This window comes from Suncus etruscus, chromosome 3, assembly GCF_024139225.1.
Source record: "Suncus etruscus isolate mSunEtr1 chromosome 3, mSunEtr1.pri.cur, whole genome shotgun sequence".
In the NCBI taxonomy this organism is placed as follows: Eukaryota; Metazoa; Chordata; class Mammalia; order Eulipotyphla; family Soricidae; genus Suncus; species Suncus etruscus.
The window spans coordinates 100,980,157-100,992,659 of record NC_064850.1 but is presented as its reverse complement, the minus strand read 5'-3'; the positions used below and the strand labels follow the sequence as shown (position 1 = coordinate 100,992,659).

Below are 12,503 nucleotides of genomic sequence, written 5' to 3'. Positions count from 1 at the left end.
ATACTGCAAATATTTTGTTATATATATGCTTTATACTGTATGTTGTCTATTGTTCATTAAAATATATATAAAAATATAAAAAAATTGTGAATAGGTGATGAACTTTATCGAATGCTATTTCTGCTTCTATTTATTGGAGTAAATGATCTTTATTTGTTTCATTATTAATATAGATCTATACATTAATTTTATTATAATTGCATGTATTCAATATTATTTACATAATGCTTTGTCCTTTTATTATATTTCTGAATTTGGTACCTAAGATCCTTGTTGAAAACTTTTCAGTATTTTCATTAAAAATAAAAATTATAAAAAAAGAATAAAGATTATTTTTTAAATTTTGTTATTTTTGGGGTGCTCAGACCTTACTCTTTAGTGTTCTGGAGTCACTCTGGGCTACATTTGCATTCCAATAGTGATGCTCAGGATGGCATCAGGATTGACCATAAGCAAATCAAATGCCTTAGCCCAGTATTACCTCTATGCACAAATAACAGTCTTTTTGCATATATTTTTCCTCGAAAAGCTAAAAACCCCCAAAATAGCAATAACATGATGTGGAAGCTATACACAAACAAATGGTTTGTTCTTTATTTAAAAAAATAACTTTCATGGTAGATCTATAAATTTAATATTAAAACATTATCATTTTAGAAATTAATATGTGAATTAACTTTGAAATTAAATTGTGTAGTTAAAAACTACTTTTCTACGAATCATAAATTGAACTTGCTGCAAGGATTATGTCGCAGCAATCTGTATATGTTATTACTGTTGTTTCTACTTCAATTTGCAAAAATGTTTCCTAAATCTTTTTAACTAAGAAGTAGAAAATTAACAGCATCTTAAGAACTTTGTGTCCATTATCTTCCTAACTAATTTCTTTATATTTCTCCCCAAGACAATCTCATGATATTTTCTAAAGATTTACCTCTATTACATCTGTGTAAGAATTTATCTGGGGGCCGGCGAGGTGGCGATAGAGGTAAGGTGTCTGCCTTGCAAGCGCTAGCCAAGGAAGGAACGTGATTCGATCCCCCGGTGTCTCATATGGTCCCCCCAAGCCAGGGGCAATTTCTGAGCAATTAGCCAGGAGTAGCCCCTGAGCATCAAACGGGTGTGGCCCAAAAAACCAAAAAAAAAAAAAAAAAAGAATCTATCTGAACATACAATTGATGCATGCTATGTGTTATGCCACTTTTATATATTTAACTACTATTGTTTTCAAATCTAATCTTTAGGTTACCTATATTTTAATTTCTATTCCTCTGTCTCTAGCAAAAATTTCTGTAAATCATTAACTTCTCTATTTCTAAATCAAGTAGCACTGTTATTACATACTTTCTTGAACTCAACCTTATAAATTTTGATTAGCAATTCCTAATTAAGTTTCTCTGATGATATATGCCTTGGTTTACTTATTACCTCTTTAAAAATGTGTTACTGATATTATTGTCTTGATAATTTTTGTTAGTTTGCTTTTGTTTTACTTTCCTAATTCTCATTAGACTATTATCACATTTTATGATCCATAGCTAGCACTGAACTTGAGGACTCAATTTTTTCAGCCACATATTTTAACTTCAATTTTCCCAATTAATCTGTTTCTCTCTCTAAGTTACCTTCTTCAATGAATATCATCCTTGTATTCTTTAGAATAAAAGAATGATCATTGAAAAATAAATGTTGATCCTAACTTAATTCTTCCTTGCATATGAAAAAGTTTGTTAAATTATATGCAGCTTATAAGTTCTTTTTCTTCAAATATTGTTGCCTACTGCTTTGTGACTATTATTTCTCTAGTTTTGGCCTTATCACAAATGTCCTATCTCAATAGAATGTAACACGCTCAGTTCTTTACCTCATATAAAGTTTTTATACAATAATGACATTGTATTTATGAATATTAATAATTTACTCAAGGTTAGATCATTTCAGTAAATTATATTTAAATATAAAAATTGCTTTCTTAAAAGTATATACAATTTCCTCTCATAATATTAACAAATATTTTCTAAAGAAATGTCATTTAGAATAAAATCATGAATAGTTAAGTGATTTACTATAGCTTAATATTTTAAAATTTCTGTATATCCTAATTATTCCTTACCAGGAGTGACAAAAGAGTACCCTTATACAATTAGCTTCATATAAACTCACAGATTTGTTACGTTTGTAAAACAATAATTATTTTATGCCTAATAGAATCTCATCTTCTTTTTGGTATTCCACACATAAAGGTCATTTTAGATGAGATAAATATATTTTTTTTTTTGGTTTTTGGGCCACACCCGGTAACACTCAGGGGTTACTCCTGGCTATGCGCTCAGAAGTCGCTCCTGGCTTGGGGGACCATATGGGACACCGGGGGATCGAACCGCGGTCCGTTCAAGGCTAGTGCAGGCAAGGCAGGCACCTTACCTTTAGCGCCACCGCCCAGCCCTGAGATAAATATTTTTAAGTGTGGTATTTGAATATGAATTACTAAATATTAAAAGACCTAAAAGTAACTGTATATGTATTTAGGAACCATAGCTTTTAACAGTTTGAAAGCATTGCAAGAATTGATAAAAACTGCTCAGGATCTGAACCTAAAATAAAAATTATAGGGCAATTGTATTACACATGGTTGACCCATAGTGCTTCTCTGGTATTCAAATAGTACAAGTACAGCTATGTATAATTTCTGAGTTCAGAGCCAAAGTAACCCTTTAGCTCTGCTGGATGTTTCCCCAAAAGCAAAATAAATAAATAAATAATTGCAAAAACTCCACATTTTATATAATTTAAAGACTCAATGAAGCTCTCAAAGCAATTTCTGAATAAATTCAATAAATAAGATACTTTCTAGAAAGCATTTTGAAAACAAATATTCTTTCCCTAGTTATTGATTACACCAGTTTTGTTTATCTGAAAACCTCAATTAAGAATAATTCATTCATAAGATCAATAATCATAACAGTATTTTTCATTTTAATATAGTTTAATTTAAAAATAGTAATATTTGAAAACTACTTTTGAAAGTAAAATTAATTTGTGTATGGTCATCTCTCTTACTGACTAATCATTTATATTCATTTATTTACAGATTTAGAGAAAAAATCTTTTGTTTCATATAAATTCAGCTTATTGAAACACTAGTTAAATAAATTAGAAGAAAATAATATACCAGTTTTTTACATGATCTTCAAAACTATTGTAAGAATTAATGATGCCATTTGAATTGAATCATATAATAAATACTTACTGTGAAAATTATATTCACCCTATGAAAAATATTTAAGAAAACTAAATGCTACTGTAAGGGGCATCTAGTCAAATTGACAGGAACAGAAAATGAATTATGGACAGAGCCATCTTATCTTGATTTAAAAAATAGTAATAATAATCTGAGTATTGAAGGCCCCAGATCTCTTCTTTTGCGAACAATGTATGACCTCAATACTCATCAGATAAGATATACAAGGTATTAATAGCACTTTAACGAAAATATACATCTAACCCCATCAAAATATGGGGAGAAGAAATGAACAGACATTTCCTCAAAGAAGAAATACAAATGATCAAAAGGCACATGATAAATTGCTTTAATAATAATAAAGTGTCACTAATCATCAGGAAGATGCAAATCAAAACAACAATGATGTGCCATCTCACACCACAGAGACTGACAACATCACAAAGAACAAGAACAACCAGCAGGGCCAGCACGGTAACACAGAGGCAGGGCGTTTGACTTGGACTTGGCCTATCTAGGACAGACCTTGGTTCAATCTCCAGTGTCCCATATGGTCCCCCAAGCCAGGAGCAACTTCTGAGCGCATAGACAGGAGTAACCCCTGAGCGTCACCGGATGTGGCCCAAAAAGCAAAAAAAAAAAAAAAAGAATAATCAGTGCTGCCAAGGATGTTGGGAGAAAGGAATTCTCATTCATTGCTGGTGGAAATGAAGTCTAGTCCAGCCTTTTTGGAAACAGTATGGGGATTTCTCAAAAAGCTGGAAATTGAGTTCCCAGATGATCCAGATCTCACACTCCTAATGATAAACCCTAGCAAAACAAAAGCACAATACAAAAATGTCTTCTGCATAACTATATTCATTGAAATACTATTAACAATAGCCGTAATCTGGAAAGAACCCAAACGCCTGACAACAGATGAGTGGTTAGAGAAACCGTGGTACATATACACAATGGAATACTATGTAGCTGTCAGGAAAAATGAAGTTATGAAATTTTCCTATACATGGATGGACATGGAAACTGTTATGCTAAATGAAATAAGTCAGAGGGAGAGATATAGACACAAAATAGTTTTACTAATCTGTGAGGATTTAAGAAAAATAAAAGACAGTTTAACAATAATAATAGTACCAGAGACACAAACTAAATATGAGGCTGGAAGGACTGGCCCACAAATTTTAACACAAAAAGTGGTGAGTGCAGTTAAAGAAATTACTACACTAACAACTATCATGACAATGGTAGTTAGTGAGTAAGTGAAATAGAATGCCTTTCTCAAATACAAGCTGAATGTGGAGGAGGGGAGAGGTGGGAGGCATTGGTGGTGCGAAGGTTGTGTGCACTGATGAAGGGAGCTGTTCTTTTTTATAACTGAAACACAACTACAAACTTGTTTGTTTTTTCTTTTTTTGTTTTGGTTTTTGGTCCACCAGGTGGCATTCATGGGTTACTCCTGGCTCTGCACTCAGAAATCACTCCTGGCAGGCTTGGAGGATCATTTGGGATGCCAGGAATTCAACCAAGGTTCGTCCTGGGTTAGCATTGCACAAGGTAAATGTCCTACCACTGTATTATCACTCAGTCCCCTGAACTTGTTTGTAACCAAGGTACTTAAATAAAGATATTATTAAAACAATTGTTGCAAAGAGTCATTTTATTTCTTCCTTGATTTCCTCTTTGATCCAACAATTAAGCAGCATGTTGTTCAGTCTCCAGCTGTTAGAGTTTCTCCATATCTACTTTGCTATGCTTAATTTTTATCTCTGTGCTACTGTGTTTTGATAGGATATTTAGTATAATTCTTATGTTTGTGAATTTATATAAATGGATTTATGTCTAAAATGTGAACTACCCCAAAGAAGTTTCCATGTACACTAGAGAACATGTATTCTGCTTCCTTAATAAGGATGGTCCATTATAAATCCAAAGTCCCAGCTCTTCTACCTCCTCAATTAAAGCTTTACCCAGTGTTGAGTGGTTTTCTCATCCAGGTGCTTCTCTCATCTACCAATGGTAGAAATATTGTCTAGTTTAACCCTTAATGAAAAAAGGATAACAGGATATTAGATTCACAGTAAAAATAAAATTGATATGTAACTTAGTAATTCCACAGGAAAACCCAAAACAGAACAACTGCAATGAAAATAAAAATCAACAGTGATTCTAAAGGATGTATGCACACCATTCTTCTTTGCAGCTCTCAGTACAATAGCTATAATTGGGAATCAAATTTGATGTTCATTGACAGATGAACAATAAACTATGAATTGTCTATAACGAGCAATGCAACTATGCAATTCACTGCAATATGGATGGAAATGGAAGAAATTATGTTAAGTATGCTAGAAGAATCAATGCAGGATTCTATCACTTATATGTGGTATTTAGAATAGCTTCATGAGGGAATGCAATGGTTTAAAGAAGGGCTTTCTAGATCATCCTTGACCTTGAAATATAGGAAGGAATAGGAAAGAAATAAAGTTGAAGTGAAGAAAGACAGATAAGATATAATGGTGAGGGGAAGAAAGGTCAAAGAAATTCAGGATCATATTGGTGGTGATAATAAAGGACCAAACAACCACATAAGTAACAAGATGATATCATGAGACAAAAATTTTAACAAACAAATCTTAAAAAGGTGCTTGTCAAGATGGTAGCTGGGGAAGGAGATCATATGGACATATAGAGAAATAACCTATGAACATTGAAGAAAGAAAGGTGACACTGATGATAGGATTGGTGCTAGATTATTATATGTTTAAAATAAAATGTATAAATTGGGGCCGGTGAGGTGGCGCTTGAGGTAAGTTATCTGCCTTGCAAGCGCTAGTCAAGGAAGGACCGCGATTTGATCCCCCGGTGTCCCATATGGTCCCCCCAAGCCAGGGGCAATTTCTGAGTGCTTAGCCAGGAGTAACCCCTGAGCATCAAATGGGTGTAGCCCGAAACACCAAAAAAATAAATAAATAAAAATAAAAACATAATTTTGACATGACAGAATCATTATATTATGTATTACTGTATATGTAGTATAACTTATTTCTATGAAAAGATTATATATTATCTTCCAAAAGTTAACAAAATAATATGCACATTTTATCCTAATATAAGTTTTTATTACATTCTACCTATTTAGGCTTTTACACTTCATTGAATACTTTTATTAATAATATAGATTACTGAACTACTAAATTATATTTATAAGATAATTATACTGATCTATCTTTCTTTCTTGGAAACATTCAATTGCATCCCAAACACATTCTTATTTTTGCTCCCTGGTATTGACAAGGAGAGATATTCTAAGTAATATTCTTTATTTACTATTAAATCAATTCATTATTTAGCCTTTGATAAATTTCCATAAAATGAGATATTAAACATACCTTGCTTTCAATGGTAATCTTAAATTTTAGCACCATAATATTATTGCCAACAATAACATTTTTAAAAAATCATACACAAATATATCCATTTAATTTTTTGCTGATGCTTTATACGACTGAGTAATATTAAAGTACCTGGTATGGATTTCAGCTAATTTTAGATCATTAGGGCATGTATCCTATAGTGTTACAGGGAAATAGGTAAATTATATTGCGTATTCGTAAAAATTAGTAGCAAAATAATGAGAGTAACCAATATATTATCAATGATTTTCAGATATAGAACAGAGCTTAGCAAGTCACACACTTGTGCTTCATTTGTAGTATTTATTTTTGTCTGCAGCTCTTATTAACTAAAGTGTGAAATCCACTTAAAGAACTTTTAATTGCTACCATCTTTATATAATCACATTGTTTCGAGTTGTGTCTAGAATATATTTCATTTAATATTATGTCTGCAATTTTATGCAATTCTTTGAAATCTATCCATGTATCCTACATGATCAGTATTATAAATTAGAATATGAAAATATTAGTCTGATATGAACATCTATTCAGGACAGGCACATTATATTTTATGTGTTTATCAAATGCTAAACAAAACCCAAACTTTCAGTAAAATTAAACAGATTATAATAATTTATGATTTGATTACAAGAAGTTTTAGCACAGCCAAAACATTTTTAATGAAGAAATAATCTATAGAAATAGAACTTAAATAATATTTAAAATATTATAGGGAGTCAGACAGATAGTACAGGGGTAAGAAAGTTGTTTGGCAAGTGGTCAACTCAAATTTGATTCATGGCACCCTAAAAGGTTCTCTGAGTTTATCATGCGTGATTTCTGAACATAGACTCAGGAATGAACACCAAGTACTGCAACTTGTGGCACCCAAACAAAAAGAAATTAATTTGAAATAGACGTGATTATAAATTAACTAATTAGTTTTTAACTTCTTGGCCAATTTATTTATGTAAATGTAAAATAGCAAAGTTCTTTCTTTTCTATAAGAAGTTTTGACTATTTTTATTTATTTTTTAATATAAATATTAATTTAAGCACCATGATTACAAGCATGTTTATAGTTATGTTTCTGTTATAAACAGAATACCCTCCTTCACCAGTGCAACATTCCCACCACCAATGTCTCCTTCTCCCCCACCCCTACCTGATTTCGAGACAGGCATTCTACTTCTCTCACTCATCAAGCTTATGATTATAGTTGTTAATGTACTTAGTTCCCTATTAGCGTTCACCACTCTTTGGTGAGCTTCAAAGTTGAGCAGGTCCTACAGGCCCTTCCAGCCCTTAACTCTATTGTCTTTGGGGCTTATTACCATAATGTCTTTAATTTAAAAAAAAAACCCATACATGAGTAGGACTATTCTGTGTCTAATTTCTCTCCCTCTGACTTATTTCACTCAACATAATAGATTCCATGTACATCCACGTATAGGAAAATTTCATGACTTTATCTCTCCTGACGGCTGCATAATATTCCATTGTGTATATGTACCACAATTTCTTTAGCCATTTATCTGTTGAAGATTGTTTTCAAGAGTTGTTTCCAGAGTCTGGCTATTGTAAATAGTGCTGCAATGAATATAGGTGTGAGGAAGGAATTTTTGAATTATATTTTTGTGTTCCTAGGGTAGCCCTAGAAGTGCAATAGCTGGATCACATGGGAGTGCAGTTTCCAGTTTTTTTGAGGAATCTCCATGTTGGTTCCATAAAGGCTGGATAGATGGCATTTCCACCAGCAGTGAATAAGAGTTCCTTTCTCTTCACATCCCCACCAACACTGATTGTTCTTGTTCTTTGTGAAGTGTACCAGTCGGTGGTATGAGATGGTACATCATTGTTTTTTTTTATTTGCATCTCCCCGATGATTAGTTATATGGAGCATTTTTCATGTGACTTTGAACATTTGTATTTCTTCTTTGAGGATGTGTTTGTTCATTTCTCCCCATTTTTTGATGGGGTTATATGTTTTTTTGTTGTTAAATTCTGTCAGTACCTTGTATATTTTGGATATTATCCCCTTGTCTGATGGATATTGGGTGCATTGTTTCTCCCATTCTCTAGGTGGCTTTTGTATCTTAGGCACTATTTCCTTTGAGGTGCAGAAGCATCTCAGCTTAATATGTTTAGCTCTGTTTATCTGTTTATCTCTGCTTCCACTTGTTTGGAGAATGCTGTTTTCTCCTTGAAGATGCCTTTAGTCTCAATGTCATATAGTGTTTTATCTATGTGTTGTTCTATATATCTAATGGTTTCAGGCCTGATATTAAGGTCTTTAATCCATTTGGTTTTGATCTTTGTGCATGGTGTTAGATAAAGGGGCAAAAAATCCCAAATGCAGGAAGGAAAGTCTCTTCAACAAGTGGTGTTGGCAGAACTGGTTAGCCACTTGTAAAAAAGCAAACTCAGACCCCCACCTGACTAACTAATTTTTAAAAGATTAATTTTATGTATCTATATTCTGATTCATTTACTAAATTGGAAATAAAATTTGATCTGAATTTCACATTTACAATATACATTAAGGCTTAGAAATGTGTAACTAGTTCACATATATTTTGTTCTACATAATATATATATATATCTACATAATATATATATATATATTGTAATGGGTGTTGGAAAAACAGTACACAGGGTAGGGCATTTGTTTTGCAAGGGGCTAACTCAGTCTATATCTTCAGCATCTCATGTGGTCCTCTGAGACCCACCAGGTGTGCTCCATGAGAATAAATTATGGAGTAAGACTGAGTATCTCTGGGTTTTACCCAGAAAGAAAAATAACACTACAGATTAATATATAAAATAAAAATTATTAATTAAAAATAAAGTTATTTTACCTTTATGCTTATTTTAAGAAACTTAACTAATGTCTGTTATTAGACTGACATTAAAATGAACAGATACTAGACTTCCAAATGGTGTCAATAAGATATTTTTTACTATTGCATAATCTGCCATTTTGAAAAGCAACAATTTTACACATTGGCTTCAGTTGCTGAATTAAATTTGTTTAGTCTTGATTATCTGGTGATTTTAATATACTAACTAGATATTGATAGTTTCCCTTTCTCTTAATTAACTACAGTTCATAGTTTTCTTTTTTGAGACTTCATAATTTAGTCCTTTTTATATGTTTTTTGTGTGTTTGTTTATTTGGTCGGTTTGGCTTTTTGTTTTGTTTTTTGATCACATCTGTCTGTGCTCAGTTCTTAATTATGGCTCAGCACTTAAGGATCATTGTTTACAGACTGGGGGAATAATATGGGACCTTTGAATACAAATCTGTTCAATCATTTGTGAGACAAGCATTTTATTTGCTGTACTATCTCTTTTACCGTAGTTTGTTCTATTAAATTATTTCAACCTACCAGAAATAAGAATAGACTGAAGAGCCCTTTTGTTTTGTTGTGCTGTATTGCTTTTTTGCAGTGTCAGAGACCTCATACAAAAATAAAGCAAACACACCACAAAAGCAAAGTATCTTTGAGCCACATTCTTGTCTTCCCTAAGTCTTTATAACAGCACAAATAATCAACTTCATGAAACATTAATGAAGTTCTGCTTATAGAAAACAGCCCAACAACTTCAACAGAAATTCTCTCTGTGCTTATGCTATTAGAATAGGTGTGAAATCCATTTATTAAGTCACTTTGGTTTCCCAATAAAGTAAACAAAAAATTACTATGCATGTTTTAATTGTTTTTGACATCTGGTGACAACTCATCAGCTCTGTTTCCATTCTCAGATAGTCTGAAAGAAACACTGTGGAATTAATGACTTAAATTGGAAACAAAGAGAAGTGATAACAGGGTTATCACATATTTCCAGCTCTTCACTTATAACGATTAAATCCCCTAGCTTTCATATATGCTCAATACAAACACTTCAATTATCTTAATTATGTCGCATCTCTTAAGAAACAGCTTGTACTCTGAGATGAAGCAGTCATTCACATTGCATAAAGAAGTAGAAAAATAAACAGACAAATTATAGAAGAAATCTTATACTCACGAAATGTTCGATAAAATTCTTCAAGAGCCAGGTGCTTGTCAGAGTTAAAATCATCATATTTAAGTAGATCATACAAAGTACAATCAGAAAGATCCTTGCCAAGTTCTTCCTGTTTTATCACCTGACAAGAAAATGTGACAGATCATTATATATGTGTCTTAACATTTCTGTAGAATAAATAACAGCTATAATTTTAGAAAGATGATCTGAAATTCAGGCTAGACAAATCGCTATGCCAATAAAAGGTCAAGGTTTTCAGTTAGCAGATTTATTTATTCATGAATTCATTTGCTTATTATTTATCTAGGACTCTGAATCATTCCATGAGTATTCAGTCCAGCATGGTGGGCTGCCATTTGATTTCTGTATTTGTACTGGATATGCAATGCTATTCAGACCCTGTAGTGCAGACACAGTTACAGCCTTTCAGATCTAAGTGGTGCCACACAGAGGTTCCTATGTATATAACATACAAACTTTAACCATTTGAGTCCCCCTTGCACTTAATATTTATTTTTAACTATTTTAAAGATACAAGTTATATAGTTAAGATACGTTCTAAGAATTTGGCACAATTTTTTTTTTACATAAACCTCACCATAGAAATCCAAAAGTTTAAACATATAGCATTGTTATATGTCATTATTTACTTTGGTATCTTGATAATTACTTCACTTACTGATTTCCAAAATCTATTACCTTTACACTCACTACTTATTTTGCTACCTTACCTTCATTTGAAAATTTCAGTTTTCAAAATTTTTCAGTGTAAAATCTTTTCAGTCTAAACAACAAAATATATTGAGTCTCTTTTTCAATGAATGTTAGAATGTAGTTAGCCCCAATTCTGTGGCCATATTATTTAAAAAAATTAAGTTAGGGTTTTTTTTCTCCTGTCTATAAACTCCTCCCCAGCTGGCAATGAAACCTTTTGGGACTGTTCATTTAATCCCCTATGCACAAAGATGCTATTAAGCAAATTACTGCTTCCAAGAGCCAACTAGGATTAATGACCGATTGATGATGGAAATATATCCAAGAGTGGGAGAGAAAAATCATCAAATGTCTTTTCTAGTCTGTGTTCTGTCCTATGAGATTAAAGCTTTTTTATTCTCTTCTGCTTTTCACAGTTAGTCAGTTAGTTCCTGGTATTTTTATTTCAGATATATATTTATTTTGAGTACCCCATGGTTGATCATAATCTCTAAAAAAATAAAAATTAGGGCCCGGAGAGATAGCTCAGCGGCGTTTGCCTTGCAAGCAGCCAATCCAGGACCAAAGGTGGTTGGTTCGAATCCCGGTGTCCCATATGGACCCCCGTGCCTGCCAGGAGCTATTTCTGAGCAGACAGCCAGGAGTAACCCCTGAGCACCGCCGGGTGTGGCCCAAAAACCAAAAAAAAAAAAAAAAATTAGATTGATTTTCATAGAGTGACCTTTTTAAAAGCTGATACAGTGGCCTCAGAAAATATCCATTCTAATATAGACATCCCCATTAAATCTTTTGAGATATTCTTGAAGGTCCAGTTTCTTTCTTTTCTTTTTCCAACAGAACCACAGAACTTGAATAATCTTGTTTTCTCTCATAACTTGAGGGGAAAATTGAATGGTACCAGGAACAACCAGTTGTATGAACATTGAGTGGGAATAAAAAAAAAATGATCGACTTAAGCACCAAACCCAAAGTCAACTAGACCAGAATCGATACTTAAGCCACAGCAAACTATACACAAAAGAGACCTCTTACACTAGCAGTCCAAGGGGCAAAAGAGGGAGGAATGGGATGTATGCTGAGAACAGGGGTAAAGGGAGGACAACACTGGTGGTGGGAATGGC

General features: G+C 32.8%; 1 protein-coding gene across 2 annotated transcripts in view; it reads right to left on the bottom strand.

Moving 5' to 3' along the window:
- The window catches only part of FSTL5 (follistatin like 5), a 648,108-nt gene that overhangs the window by 315,223 nt on the left and 320,382 nt on the right, over positions 1–12,503 (bottom strand). For both annotated transcript variants that reach the window (XM_049770233.1, XM_049770234.1), the window contains exon 5: positions 10,669–10,789. In XM_049770233.1, the coding sequence (XP_049626190.1) occupies positions 10,669–10,789 (121 nt within the window). The remainder of the gene's footprint in view (positions 1–10,668; positions 10,790–12,503) is intronic.